General features: G+C 40.3%; 1 protein-coding gene across 3 annotated transcripts in view; it reads left to right on the top strand.

Moving 5' to 3' along the window:
• Nucleotides 1-15,852, top strand: part of FNDC3B (fibronectin type III domain containing 3B) — a 358,190-nt gene that overhangs the window by 291,496 nt on the left and 50,842 nt on the right. For all 3 annotated transcript variants that reach the window (XM_082839878.1, XM_082839880.1, XM_082839879.1), the window contains exons 13-21: nt 677-851; nt 2,745-2,831; nt 4,008-4,146; nt 5,985-6,056; nt 8,143-8,261; nt 10,171-10,276; nt 11,180-11,352; nt 13,812-13,925; nt 14,245-14,394. In XM_082839878.1, coding sequence (XP_082696004.1) covers nt 677-851; nt 2,745-2,831; nt 4,008-4,146; nt 5,985-6,056; nt 8,143-8,261; nt 10,171-10,276; nt 11,180-11,352; nt 13,812-13,925; nt 14,245-14,394 — 1,135 coding nt within the window. The remainder of the gene's footprint in view (nt 1-676; nt 852-2,744; nt 2,832-4,007; nt 4,147-5,984; nt 6,057-8,142; nt 8,262-10,170; nt 10,277-11,179; nt 11,353-13,811; nt 13,926-14,244; nt 14,395-15,852) is intronic.

Below are 15,852 nucleotides of genomic sequence, written 5' to 3'. Positions count from 1 at the left end.
GGAAAAATGTTTTTCTTTATCACTGATTGTTGAAAATCTTCTTAAAGGTTCAGCACACCATTGGTCCCAACCGTTTTTCCAGCCTAAAGAACTTCTTAAGACCACAAGGTTTACAGCCCTCCTTCCCTACCCATGATAGCCATTGTATTTTTAGAGTGCACTGGTTGACCGGTCATAATGATAAAGGCTTCTACAGTTCAAGAATTTGTAAATGAACTAGAGGCATCTACAAACATTTGGAAAATAGCACCGTATATATTTGTAAAACATCTATTTTATCAGTAGACAGTTATTTGCTCTCACATGGATTTGAAGGCTCCTTGGTAGCTGTGGCTCATAGCTTGTCACCATCACCACTGTGCTGTGCTTTCTCCTGGGTGCTTTCGGGGGGAAGTAAATTTTTAAATCTATTGTCCTGTAACATGGCATGCTTTTCTAGTAGCAGACCTAAGCAGAGCAGTGCAGGGGGCGGTGGGGTGGATCGGGGCAAATTGAAGTTGTGGTAGGGAATATCCCATAAAGGATCCTTGCCTTCCTTTGCTCAATGAACCTGTCAGGCCCCAGACTTTCCCACCCAAGCAAGTTGCGCAGCAGGTAGGCTTATCCCTGCTCTTTTGAAATGCCGAGACCCCTCCCGTGCTCCTAAACGTGTCTCACCGGGTCTGTTTCTCTCCAGTGGGTATAGCCAAGAGGTGGTGTGCTACACATTAGGAAACATTCCTCAGATGCCCTCTGCACCAAGACTTGTTCGAGCTGGGGTCACATGGGTCACATTGCAGTGGAATAAACCAGAAGGCTGTTCACCTGAGGAAGTAGTCACCTACACCTTGGAAATCCAGGAGGACGAAAACGTAAGTCTGGCACATTTTATACCCTCGTGTGTGTTCGGTAAAGTCAGTTTTATCATAACTACAGGATGCACTGGTGAAATTAGATTCGCTGCCTAAATTTGAAACCAAGCTCTTAATTTCTACCACTGTAACCACTAGCAGAAACCTGGCCTTCCCACAGTCTTCCCCATCCAAGTAGATGGCATCCCCGTGCTTTCATTTGGGGAAGCCAGAAACCCGTGGGCTCTTCCTTGACTTCATATATAGTCAGTCAGCAAATCCTTTCAAAGCTCCCTTCAAAAGTTACCCAGAAATCTGACCGTTTCTCAGCATCTGCACAGCTACTACACTTCTTGAACCACCATCATCTCGCCCCTGGGTTTTGGAATGGCCTCTTAAGTATTTTCCCTACTTCCATCCTCACTACACTACAGTCTGTTCTGCACACGAAGCCAGAGTGATCCTGTTAAATACAAATACGGTCATGTCAGTGCTCTGCTCAGAAGCCCTCCCATCTCAGTGCCTTCCCTTCTCTTCCAGAGGAAAAGCCAGTGCTCTCACAGTGCTTTCCAGGTCCTCCACATTCAGGGTCTTCGTTCCTGCCCTTGTTCCTGCCACTGTAGTCTCACTGAGCGTACCAGCTGTGCCGTCCCACCCCACCTTTGCAGTTCTGGTGCCCTCTGGCTCTCATGCCCCTTCCGATATCTTTGAGTTACTTCCCTCATTTCCTTCAGGTCTCTTCTCACATGTCACTTCTTTGGACGACCCTTTCCTGACCACCCTGTAAAACAGCACTGTCCAGGAGAAGTTTCTGTGATGATGGAAATGTTCTGTATCGTGTGCTGTCCAGTAAGATAGTGCCTAGCCACACGTGGCTGCTGAGCCCTTGAAATGTGGCTTCAAGCCCAAGGAACTGAATTTTTAATTGTATTTCATTTAAATTGGAGGAGCCATATGTGGCTGCCTTAAGGAGCCTGCAGAGCTGGCCTTCCCACAGCCTTCCCCATCCGAGTAGATGGCATCCCCATGCTTTCATTTGGAAGCAGTGCTTCCTAGCTCCACCACTCCGTCCTCTTACCCAGCTTTACTTTCGTCTCACAGCACTTAACACCACACAGCATGCTTCACGTTTGTCTGTAGGTTTTTTTGTTAATTGCTTTCTCTGGCTATTATGTCAGTTTCTGATGGGCAAGCCTTAACTCTGTTCTTGGGCAGTGCTAAACCCCCAGAGCGTGGAAGAGAGCCTGATGCATAGAAGGTGCTCCGAGATGAATGCGTGGGTGGATGGATGGATGTGTGCATGACTGAGAATATTATTGAGTGAATTCTGTACAGTCAGCTTTCAGTAGGATATTTATCCCGTTGAAGGGTTATGTCTTCCCCATCCAAGCTCTGCTTTCCCCCTTGTCCAGAAGAGGACACTGTGTCAGAAACCCCAGCCAGTGGATTGCATAGCACGTTGCAGCTTGACAGTAAGGATCTCCGTACAAGAGCCTTTTTTCATGACGACATTGTTAGATAATTTTTTTAACTACATAAGCTTCGTTAATTTGGTGGTTAAATTCATTGTTTAAAATGCTTATTGAGTAACCAGAAAAATTTGCTCCGTGCGAAAAGTATATGGTGACATCTATTCCAAAGCAAATTTACACTCTCTCAAAGAGAGAACATTGTTCTCATTCAAATTAGTGTTAGTCTCCCAATAAAAGTACCCAGATCCAGGACAGATTATGATGTGATAGAGTTAAATTTTTCCTAAAGCACTGTGGGATTCTGGCCCTCTTTCTGGTGTAGCTGCCACACTTCTGGCCCGCTGGTGATGCTGGAAGGAGGCAATATAAAAACCCTACAGACAAGGTATTTAATGCCCAGATTTTATGATACTGATGTTTCTTTCTGGCTTTGCCTTTTCAGGATAACCTTTTCCACCCAAAATACACTGGAGAGGATTTAACCTGTACTGTGAAAAGTCTCAAAAGAAGCACACAGTATAAGTTCAGGGTAAGTCAGTCATTTTGGTACCTGAACTGCTTAAAAATGAAGCTGTTTTATGTTTCATCCCTTGACCATTTTAAATCTCCTGTACGGGTTAAAAGATTTTTAAGTTCGCTGCACTTTACACTTTTAAGGTAACATCTGTAAAATACACACCCAACTTTAATTTTAAAACCCACTTTTGAGAAAGAAACCTGTTGCCGTAATGTGCTGTAATAAATTGCATCACAGCGTGGCCAGATGCCCTTGCCTGGGAAGACCCAAACCAGGTGCCCAGCGCACCTGTCTCTCACCTGCACGTCACACCTTTCTATTCACAGTTTCTTCTTTTAATCAGATTTCCCTTTTCTCCGTCGCCCTTTGCTCTTTTGCCCATTTTCTTTTTCTCAGCCGTTTTCCTTTTGCTCTTCTGTTACCCACCCCCTCCCCACTTGGGCTCCGCGTTGGGCGACGTTGCGTCGAATCAACCCTTTGCGACCTCGTTAGCAGAGAAGGGAACAGCAGGCTGCCTTGTGTGCTGCCCGCTGTTTGTTGATTCTAGCCCAGCGCGGTGTTTTCTAGTGTGACAGTGTGCCTTCTGGAGAGATGTGGTTGTCTTCTGGTTCCCCCTTTCCTTCTCTGAATTTGTGAACCAAACCATGTTATTTAACACGTAGTAGTCACTCAGTAAATAGTTGTCGGATTATCCAGTGGCATGTGTAACTATTGAAGGAAAATGATAGTTTTTGATATTTTTAAAAATCCTTGTTACTCGATGCTGGCTGTGAGATCATAGGTATACTGCTAGCATTTCTCCACAAGGTGGCATTGCCCTACTCCTAAATAAGCAAGGTTATTTTTATCTGCTTTTCCTCCATGTTTTCCTTCCACAAAACACTGTGAACTGGGTGGTGACATACTAGTTTTGTTTTGTCTTCTTGAAAGGGTAAAAATATCTTTGGCTAAAACCTACCTTGTTATTTTTTTTTAATTGTTAATAGCTAAACTGTATAGAAAATAAGTACTCCATTAAAGAAACACTTATAAATTAGTAGTTTGAGACTGTGAGAGAGAGGGAAAGAGAATATGTGAGTGTGTCTGTCTGTGAGTTTATGGATACCTTGATCTTGCCATATTGAAAGTCACTACTGGTTTAAGACCTGATATCTAAAGCACATTAATGTTTTTTCGGTTGTGTTATAGCTGACTGCTTCTAATATGGAAGGGAAAAGCTGCCCAAGTGAAGTTTTGGTTTGTACGACGAGTCCTGACAGGCCTGGACCTCCTACAAGACCCCTCGTTAAAGGACCAGTTACATCTCACGGTTTTAGTGTTAAATGGGGTATGTTTTGTTGCTGTTGCTGCTGCTGCTTTTTTGACAGGTTTTTAAAAACTTGATTAATTTCAGTAGTGACAAACCAATAAACAAACAAATCATATTATTTGAGGGAGTTTTACACGTTTGAAATATATGTATGAGAAACATCCTGAGAATTCTACAAACTCGTAAAATTGACAATTGTAAGAGCATTTCATTTACTTTATGATTTTCCTGTAAGACACATTTTTTCTCCTATAGTTTTAATGTATTATTGATTTGAATGTGGTAATCTCTGAATATATTTCATTCTTCAATAGCTTGCCCTTAAAAATGTAGCAATATTTAATATAAACATTGATTTATAAACTTAGTATTAAAAATAAATTTCAAAATTTAGGTAAGTCATATTAAATTTTACAGAAGTTTAAGTTACAGTGAATTAGGAAGACTAGTTGTTGTTTGTATATCTTTGGAAGTCTTGGAATTCAGGAGGTTTTCATATTGAAGTTCATCATCGTATCTGTGGGGATCTGGTAGAGGGTTTTGTGGCTCACCTGCTGCATGGATTAGTTCAGCGAAATGAATGCCATTAGAATGTTGATAAACATTTGCAGCTGTATGTGAAACATAATGTGTATGATTATCACTAATGTCATACAATAATAGTAACTACCAAACAGGCAAAAAAAAAAAAAATAGAAATCTAAAATAAGATTTTACCTGGCAGTCAAGTAATGTAAAGGGAATTTAAAACATTATTAAATTGTTATTGGAGACCAGCCACTGAGACATATAACTGCTTCAAGTTATGTGGTAATTTTGAGGCAGAATTATTCCCTATAAGATGGATACGATTAAGAGAAACAAAAAATCTAGGTGTGCTTTTTGCCAGATCTAAAACTTTTATTCTCAGAATATCCTAGAAAGTTCCGTCAACACTGAGTATTTACTTTCATTAGCCATATGCTATATTTTAATTATTGCTGTAAATATCTATTACTGAAGTTTGCATACATTAATGGAAATAACAGGTGAAAGGAGACGGGAATTAAAGTTGCTAAATCTATATGAGTAACCTGAGGGTGTATCTAAAATACAGAGGTGGCCAACTGATAGTAGAAGCAAATTCTGTGTAGTCTTGCAAAAAGGTATTTTCCTGCTCAGAAAAGGAAACTCTTGCAGGCACCGAGTTAGCAGTAGACAGATATGATACCTAAGGCGCACAGGGCTCTAGTAACAAGCCGGAACCTCCTCCTCAAACTGGCTCTTTGGTACAAGTTCTTATTGATCCACAGCTCTGGTTTTATATTAGGTTCATGTGGGATACAAAGTTTGCTTAGTAGCAAACTGTGATGGGAAAGATTTGTTGTATTCTGATCTTTTATTTATTTTGTCAATAAGTTTTGCACCTCCCTTTTCTTCCCTCTCCGTCTCTCACTGATGATATAAGTGAAATAAAAGAAGGATAAAGTAATTTTTAAAAAGAAATATATGTATATTTTGTCTTATATAAAAACCATCAAATATTGAAGAGCAGGCTTCAGAATCTCAAAATAAATAAATGAACATAACTCTTAGAAAAATAACTCCATATTTTGAGTTTTGTTCATGTTTCACTAAATAAGTGCTAACATTTTTGACATTTCTAGCTCTACGCTTTGATAATCAGAAGGTTTTGTGGTTTTGTTTCTTTTGTTTTTCGAGAAAGGAGTTGGGTGAAATAATATATTAATTATTGTGCCTTTTGGTTGAATCCAGAATTTAGACAGTATATTATATGATTCTATGTGTGCTAATAATATTTACTAACAAAAATCAATACACTTTTATAACTAATAAGGCATTTGCTTACTTTCCAGATCCTCCAAAGGACAACGGTGGTTCAGAAATACTCAAGTACTTGCTAGAGATTACTGATGGAAATTCTGAAGGTGAAGTTTGTAGAAATTGTTTTGTTCAAGTCCTGTTTTCTAATAAGATAAACATTTGTATAATAATAGCGGGCAATCATTAATTCTATTGATAGAGGTACTACAATAAACAAGCCTTAATCACATATTGACAGTTTTTTCTTTCAAACACAGCATCGGGGATCAGAGTCTGCTTGAAATGTACGTTTTTGTCGTTTTTAAAATTTTCTGTCATTTCTTTAAACCAGAGGTCCCAATTAATAGAATAAATACGTTTTTTATCTCTCTTGGCACGCTTTCTCTAGAAATTCTCATAAGCAGAGAAAGTGTCAGAAGCAATCAGCAGGAAGGGTAAATTGGAGACAGCAAATGAGTTTGGTGCACAAAGGATGACAAAATATAGTATTGCTGTGGGCTATTGACAAGTGTCACACTTTGTCACAAGTTCAGAAAATGTCTTCATTTTTGTTGTGATTTCTGAGTCATATTATTTCTTCATTACTAGTCAGACGAGGTGAATTAAAGTGGGACAGTGTTACAGATCAGATTCCCTTTATAGTGTCTTTTAAAAAATTCTTAGATCTTCTTTCTGATAAAATTTATTAGGCTTTAATAGAAAAAAGTATAGTCATCCGAACTTTAAAAATGACACCCATCTCACCACTCTGATAATCCCTGTAACTTAAATTTTTTTTTAAAAAGTGATGCATATGGGAAAAAAGGAAAGCGTTAACAGCAGCTTTTACAAACAAGCAATGCAGGTGTGTGGCTTGCTTTTTATTCTGTGCCACGATAGCCACCTGGAGTGTTTTGTTTTTCATGTCAGTTGGGCCCTATTTTAAGCTGAAAAACATGAAAATGCTTTGAGATGGGCACAGCTGTTCTTAACATAAAATCACATTCTATGCTAAAAATCTGACCTAGGAGAGAAGTCACGGATGTGCGGTGGCTTATCGTGAAAACTTATATATATTTTGAATTTTTGTGGCTCTCTTGACCACTGGTGACAGATCAAAAGTAGATGCCATCTGTACCTGAAAGTTAACAACGTTGCCAGTGTGTGACGTCAATGATTAATTGAATCTCCTCGGTAGTCCTTGTTCCCAGTTGCCTTTTCAGTGCAGGTTGTTTGATCGGTAATGTCAGGATGACTGTCTTTAATATTCCCCCTTGTCATATGGCCCTAGTGCACGTGGCTTCATTGTAAATCTGACCTAATAAGCAGCTGAGGGCATTTGTGGAAGTTAGTAACTGTCATGGAACAGGGTAAAAGTATTTTCCCTAAAACAACTGCATGGAGTAAAGGCCTCCTTTAAAATAGTCTGCTGGAAACATTGTGTTAGTGGGAGCAAGACAGAGGAGGATAAACATCCCAGATTTGTGGGGCAGGCAGGCCGTCAGTCGAAGCATCCCCAGTGCTCTTCACCTGGTGGCGTCAGCTTCACCCAGGCCCCTCCAGTGGCTCTGCTTGCTTGCTTTATTCCAGAGAAGTGGTCAGATAACCTGGGTCACACTGAATGTTTCATTTTTAATGTCACTCCCTCAGGTGTTTTTGTCTTTTAAGTGGGGCTCCATGGAGACAGCAGGCCTTTTACCCAAAGGACTTGGTCTGTATGGGGAGGGGGAGGTTTCACTCACTGTGACCTCCAGGCAGATAAGAGCCAGGAGAAACTCTTCAGTGGTGCCCTGGTCTGACCAGGAACCTTGTGGCCGAGCAGCCTTCCGCCTGCCCAGCTGGCCTCAGGGGCTTCTCACACCATCACCACTTCCTAGCTTGCTCAACACCATCCGCTGTCTCCTGCTGCGGGGCAAGCTACAGATTTCGTGTGCTTTCCAGCATCCCAACCCCACAGTCAGCAAACGCAATCATGGTGATATTAAGTAGTCTAGCCAGCAGTACTAAGTATTAAAAATGACTCCATGTTATTTTAGTATTTAACTTCGTAAAGGAGATGGAAAGAGGGCACTGTGGCTGTTTAGGAAAAAAGAAAGAATAGGAGATGCTGGTTTTCATGGAAACCACTTAGAGCTTTTTCTTATCAGGAATGGTTGGTACTGTTACGTTTTTACAAAAGGCATAATCTCATACACGGGTCTTGTTTTGCAGCGAGTCAGTGGGAAGTGGCCTACAGTGGGTCGGCTACAGAGTACACTTTCACCCACTTGAAACCAGGCACTTTGTACAAACTCCGAGCATGCTGCATAAGTACTGGTGGACACAGTCAGGTTGGTTTTGTTTCAGTATAAAAGTAAACATCTTTGGTCCAACTCAGACAACCCATCTATAACATCAGAATAAATTGCTGTATAAAAATGTATCTTGGTAATGCAGCCTGCCATGGTATCACGTCATGAATTCAGAGTTTTCCAAATTGTGCTTTAGTGGGTATAAAAAGATAGACCCAAATGATTCTCAACTGAATTGTGCTGCTTTCCAAGTACATCCCTCACTTAATTTCTCAGAAGACTTTGGCATGATCACCTGACAGTTGAAAATTGAGGGTGGTCTGCAATTTGCATTAGCTAATAAATAAGGGGGTGAACCTCAGTTATTGCAATGATAGAAAAGCGTAGAATTTAGAGCAAAAAAAGATATGGCCTCCAGCACAGCTTTTCTTGTACCACATCTGGCAGTTTTGTGAAAATGAGAGACACACCTTCCTTGAGATACTTTGCTGCCATCTGCTGGAAAATAATTGTAAAAGCCACATAAATCTATGATGAATGAGCTGAAAGGCACCTCCTGCGATTACGCAGTGCCCAACCTACACATCTGTAGGCAGCAGCAGTTCTCTTGCTGTCTCTTTCTTTTTTTTAAATTGAAGTATAATTGACTTACAGTATTACATAAGTTTCAGGTCCACAACATAGTGACAATATTTTTATACGTCACAAGAGGATCACCACCATTGTCTACAATTTATATGACCTTAGACCAACCATTCAACACGTCAGGAAACTTGGTTTCAACTTCACAGTGTTCTCGTAGGCTCAAAACAATGTAACATGTACACATGTTGCTCTAGAAATGAGATATCAGTAGTTATTATCTAAATGGTGTTAACATTCAGAAAGTGAGTGAGAGGCAATATGGTAAAAGATGTTTTCATTGTAGAGATGTTTAACATTGTGGTTTTGAAACCATTAGTATTGAGAGGGAGTGCACGCGCAGTGGTGGCTTACAACCTTGTTACTCTGTACTGGATTGACTTTTCAAAAGAACACCTGCCATTAGGTGCCGAATTTTGCCACTCAGCCCACCTCTGACGTCGTTTTATGTTTATTTTCTTTTCCCCCCAAGGATAGTGGTACTGTGATGTCTAGACTGTCCATATAGACAGACTTCTGAGGTAAAAAAAAAAAGGTCCACCTAGACGACGTTTATGCAGTGCCTCCCAGGGTGGGGATGTCCACATCAAAGCTACAGATGATCAGCGAGTTCCTCTGACATGCGAGGTGCTGCACAAGCCTACACAGAAGCAGCAGCGCTCCTTGAATGCTTAAGTACATCTCCTCTGCACCTCGTCTCCTCAGGATGGAGGCTGAATTTGGTTGAGCTGCATAGGTCTACCATGCTCCTCCTGTCTCAAAAAGGGGTCAGCTTCCATACAACCAGGCTTACGCAACCAGATCCTGCAAAAAAGAAGGCCTGCTGATTTTAGTATTAACAGAACCTGCTGGTTAATGTCAGACTCAGTTGATTAATATTGACTTTATTTGCTTTTCTGCTCTGTATGTGGATGGTTGGCCATTTATGACACCATTTAAGAACTTCATCCAGCTGTTGTTTTGTGTTCTCTTCTGTCCTCCTGAAGGGTCTCTATTTTTGTTTAAAGGAAAATAACCGTGTGCTTAGGATACACAACACTCAGAAAGTCAACCTACAAATCTGACATCAGAAATAATTATTTTTACCAGTGCTGTATGCGGTATATGTCCGTACTTAAAACAAACACATACACACACACACACCCCACACAGAGACGAAGATCTTATTGCATAAAAAGTGTAAACATTCAATGTGTAACCCTCTTTGGAAGCATTTGCAGGTATGGGGTGGAATTTGCTTGGTATATAGAGCTCTAATAAATTCAAAGTAACTAAGAGATGATTCTCTCCTGTATTTCTCCTGCAGTGTTCTGAAAGTCTCCCTGTTCGCACACTAAGCATTGCACCAGGTCAGTGTCGCCCACCGAGGGTTTTGGGTAGACCAAAGCACAAAGAAGTCCACTTAGAGTGGGGTGAGTGAACACATCTTCACGTTGCCAATTTGGACAAGTGGAGATTGAGTTTAAGACTTCATGCTTTGTAATCAAGTTCCAGGTCTTCCTTCTGAAAACCGTATTTGTTTCTATTGAAAATGCCCATATTCTGTTCAATGTACATGGGCTTGGGTTTGTATTCTCCCCACGTTGTCACTCACCCTCCTATATTCCTGATGGTGCCACACGTGCTGTTCATCCTCTACCCTCAGAGGGCACTTTTATAGAAAATGTTTCAGAGCAGCCAGTCTTTTCAGGAATTTTTCAGCTTTATTCATAAAATAAAAGTTGTGCTCAATTTAGAGGTTAAACCAAGAAATAGTTCATCAGGTAACATCTAATTCCTCCTCATCTTTGCTGCCTTGTTAAGTGTGGGTCCTGGTGTTTTACTGTATCGACTCAAACTGTATTAGCATTTCCTGTCGGGTCAACAATTTACAAGCATGTAAAACTGCAAATATAAACCTGCAAAACGCTGTCAGACTATTGTTCCCCATCACTTATGCCTAAAATAAGATAGTGTGCCAGTTTTGGGTCCTCTAACTTGATTTAATGTGTCCTTTGGCTTCAAGTTAAGGAGAAGATTTTCTCCCCTCTATTTCTTGTGTTTACCTGGCATTAGAATATAAAGGAATTGCCTAAAAGTTCTACAGTTTTGGAATTTTGTTAATATCATTAAACGTACTTGCTTTGGAAAGTATGGATAACATCATTCAAAAACTTTCTTCCGTATATCTTTTTTTTTGGAGTGGGGTTTCTTTTGTAAATATCGAGGACAGGCCACCTACATGATATTTTGCAAACCTTGTGGAAAGTGAGGTGTGATAGGGTCAACTGGAAACACAAAAGTGTTCTGATATGAAAAACATTCTCCTTTCCCAGATGTTCCTGCCTCTGAAAGTGGCTGTGAGGTCTCAGAGTACAGCGTGGAGATGACGGAACCTGAGGATGTCGCTTCGGAGGTGTACCACGGGCCCGAGCTTGAGTGCACCGTTGGCAACCTACTTCCCGGAACCATGTATCGCTTCAGGGTGAGAGCTCTGAATGATGGAGGGGTGAGTACACGCTTACACACCGTAACAGAAATATAAGGTCCCGGCACTTCTGTTTCTACCCTCCTAAAATCCTTAGCAGTATCTGTCCAACCTTGACAACCATTAAGGAAGTGTATGTAAAATCTAATTTCTGAAGATACACTGTTTTGATTTCACGTAGACCCAACATTGGAAATTTTGTTTCTTTTGTCCTCATATCATTCTATTAAGATAGAGTTCAAGGTTAATAACAACATCACCCTTTAGATGCTTTTGGTAGTTTTTAAAATAATTTCCTATTTTCTCATCGACTGTATAAATTAGTTATGGGAAACTAGGACTACATAATATTTCTTTATCATATTGTCTAAATTACCCAGCAATGTCTTACATCAGTTTTTAAAACTGGACTGGGGTAGAGGCTAGGGAGGCCAGTATATATATATATTTTTTCGTTTATTTCAAGTGAAAACTGTAGAACTCTCTGGTCCTTCTTACTACTCCATCTGAAGTTGTTGAGGTGGGCTGTTAGAGATTGGAAGAGTATGTCTATATTATATCCACAAAGGTGATTGGTTTTTGTTTTTTTTTTAATTGCAGAGTGATATGGATTGGGGGGCAATTCATAATGAGAGTGAAGTGACCCAGAAACTACAGGGCTTTTTGGTGTGTCAAAGATGGGCAGAAACATAAAAGAAGGTAGAAGGGTGTGGGTAGAGCAAACCGCTGCTAAAGGCCCACAGGGTGCCAGTGGTGTGTATAGATGCAGATGCACTCCATGCAGACAAATAGATGTCATTAATTGATGAGATTTTTACAAGTAAGAAAGCCCACTGACAGTGACAGGAAGTTGACAATGACTCTTCTAGTTCTCGGTGGTCCTGTTCACGCCTTTCAGAAGCAAAGTATGTTTGTCTTTAGTCCGTTTCGTGTTAGCCATGCTGACTATGAAAACGTTTGGTCTGAAGTATGATCACAAGCCTTTAACAGGAGCTGGATTTCTTCTAATTGCCCATTAGGAAAGAATTTCAGATACAGGTATTTAAATTAAAACACACACACACACACACACAAAACTAAACAATAAAAATGTATTGGTGAGAAGATAAGAAAGCCTATGCACCCAAACTTTTATAAGTAAAAAGAGGATGGGGGCTTCCCTGGTGGCGCAGTGGTTGAGAGCCCGCCTGCCGATGCAGGGGACACGGGTTCGTGCCCTGGTCTGGGAAGATCCCACGTGCCGCGGAGCGGCTGGGCCCGTGAGCCATGGCTGCTGAGCCTGCGCGTCCGGAGCCTGTGCTCCGCAACGGGAGAGGCCACAGCAGTGAGAGGCCCGCGTAGCGCAAAAAAAAAAAAAAAAAAAAAAGGATGGATGGTGATGATCACTGATGCTGCAGAAGAAATCCTATTTTAGTGTTGATCTGGTGCTTCTCCCCATCAATTTTTCAGAGGGATTTTTTTTTATCTTTTCATGATAAAGATAAATGTGCTGTTAAAAAGGGAAAAAAAAGATAAATGTGCAACTGGGCTGACTTGAGTTTTACTTTCTCCTTTCACTAATTTATCATATAAGGAAAGTATCTTCAGCCTTGTTTTTAAATTCTGTTGCATTGGAAGTTAACCATATATTTGACTCATAATCACCTTCTGTGGGCCACTTCAGAGAGCTTCTCCCCCACCCCCAGTATATTTGCAGGTTATATTGTTAGAAAATGTGAGAGGTTTGGGGGTTTTTTGTTTTTTTAATCTTTTTTTTCCATTTTGAAAAATGTAGTCACATACTTCATTAACCTGAAAATTACTTCACTCTTTGCCCCAGCTCATTGAAGTATCACATATTCCACTGTTAACATGGTGGTGATGGTTCTCTCGACGTGTTTTAAATCTGTAGCGGTGGTTGGCTCTGAGCAGTGTGGTCACTGATGGTGGTGGAGGAGAGGAGTGCAGTGTAAACCTTCAAATAGTTGAGGTGGTGGGAGACATGCTGAGAAAACATTAACAGGACCATTGGTTTTCAAAATGGAAAATACCAGTAACTAGAAGAAGTACTCAAAATTTGATACCCAACAATCCCATGAAGATTTTTGGGCATTAAAAATTAAACTGCAGTGTGCATCTGACTTAGTTTTCTTTGAAGCCTTCTGAGAAACTAAAGGAAAATGCTGTGATGTAGCAAAAGTCAGCATTTTTTGTTTCTTAGGCCACAGCAAAAATGTTTAGTAAACCAACTTTCTAATCCTTTTGAATTAAAAAAATATGTATGTATAAAATAGACATTTACTACTTAGGGAATGTATGTTAGAAGAAAACCTACATATTCAACTGAAAGTGAAGACCATTAGGTAATACTTTTAATCAATTGTATTGATGATGGCATTAGCTTAGGCCTTGTTTGGTTGTAAGCTTGTGTTGTGTGTACACACACACACACACACACACACACACACACACACAAGCACGCATGTGTTTTTGTCTTTCAGTATGGTCCCTATTCTGATGTCTCAGAAATTACCACGGCTGCAGGGCCTCCTGGACAGTGCAAAGCACCTTGTATCTCTTTTACGCCTGATGGATGTGTCCTAGTGAGTTGGGAGGTAAGTCAGGCACATGTTCTGCATCAGTTTGTTTCTTCTACTTTATCTGCCCCCCAGTGCAAGTTATGAGGGACCCACAAAGCTTAAGTTCACATACAGGTTTTACACAGTCATCTGCATTGGCGCTTGCCAAGAGTAATGGAAATTTTACCACTGGTCAGAATTGAGAGGAAATTGAGTATCTTTTTCATGCTTTTCTTTTCATGTATTTGAAATATCCTAAGGCATGTTGCTCTCTTTCTCGGTTTAGTTAATTGAACACAAACATCATAGGATTTTCTTTTCAATGAAATTAACCACTTAAATTTCTGTTTTCCAGAGTCCTGAAAGCTCTGGTGCTGATATCTCAGAGTACAGGTTGGAGTGGGGAGAAGATGAAGAATCCTTAGAACTCATTTATCATGGGACAGACACCGGCTTTGAAATGAGGGATCTGTTGCCTGCTGCACAGTATTGCTGTAGGCTACAGGTAGGCTGACACTATTCGGACATCTCTCACAAATACTGGTGTTCCATGATAGACTCTGGGAAACTTACTCAAAGGCTCGTGATGGAGGCCATCAGGAGGGGCGATATGGAAAAAAAGAGTCCTTTTAAATAAAAATAAATGTAATTGTTTTGGTATTTTACAGTTAATTTTTACTTCTCCAAGAGGTCCTAAAAAGTAGGAACAAAACCAGAATCATCTCCACTGTACTTCTCACCACGCTTGCATCTTGCTTGCTGGTTAATTCACTGATTGAAGGACCGAGTCCAAGGCAAAGGTGGCACAGCTGCTTAGGGAAGATACCTTCTGTATGAATTTTCTGAGATGCACATTTTGGTGGGAAAGCCACTTAGACAAAAGGCAAAAAACATTTAAAACTTCCCATTCCAGATGTTAAATGGAGCCAAAAACAAACACTAGAGTATTTAGAACCAGTCTGCGTTCAGTTGTTAAGACCCACCTCCCACGTCCCAGTGACCATTAACAAGGCTTGTTATCTGTAAGCTTCCACTTGGGTGTCCAAATAGAATAACATGAAGAATAATTGGCTCCTAGCCTAACCCCTAAGAGTGACAATAGTCATGGGTTTACTTTCATTTCATTGACTTGGGTAAATATTTTTTTCCCTTTGAAAAACCATATTGTCCCGAGAAAACAGGGTTCTTTGTTCATTTCTTTCCATTTGTTCAGTAACATCTCTTGAGCACCACTTTGTGCCAGAATCAAAGGATGATGCCGATGATGAAAAGGAGAGATACAAAGATTAATCACTTGCGGTTCTTGACCTTGAAGAATTCTTTCTTCATACATGTTTAGATTTAAATAGATAAAGAAGCAAAGATGCCAGATTTAGGTTTCCACCTGATTTAAGTCATGGATCATATTGCTTGTTACAAGCCCTTCTACTCTCAGTGTCTCTGGGCCTCGGGCCTCTTTGGAGAAAATATTCCCTTCTTAAGTTAACTTTCCAGATCAACTGAAGCTGTTTTGTTGAATTCTGAAGGCTGTTTTGTCATAAACATTTCCGGCTAAACTCTTCCATTATACACACCTTCCTTCTAGAATGGAGGGCCTGGGATGTAATTAACCATTCATCAGTGAGTCAGGGTCATAGCACGTTATCTGAGCTTTATAACAGCCATGCTGAGTCATTGGGAAGAGGTTAAATTATGTGCTACACTCCTGTTTTTGGAACAAGGCAGCATATAAATAAAAACTGTCTGCCATCACAGGAAACAACTTCAATCTGCTTTTGAGTTTTGGTGTCTCTTTAAAATGTTCTACCTCCTTTTCGGGGTATATGTTGTCACTTAGCATTAACTTCCCAAAACGGCATTTTAAAAGATACATTGGTAAGAATAGAGCCTGCATAATAATCTTGCCTCCCTGTCAACAATAGTAAATATTTTCAAGTGTCTATACTTAATTGTCATAAAATGA

Source organism: Leucopleurus acutus (genome assembly GCF_964270905.1).
Source record: "Leucopleurus acutus genome assembly, chromosome: 5".
In the NCBI taxonomy this organism is placed as follows: domain Eukaryota; kingdom Metazoa; phylum Chordata; class Mammalia; order Artiodactyla; family Delphinidae; genus Leucopleurus; species Leucopleurus acutus.
Note: the sequence above shows the minus strand (reverse complement) of the source record. Positions and strands in the feature narration are given on the sequence as shown.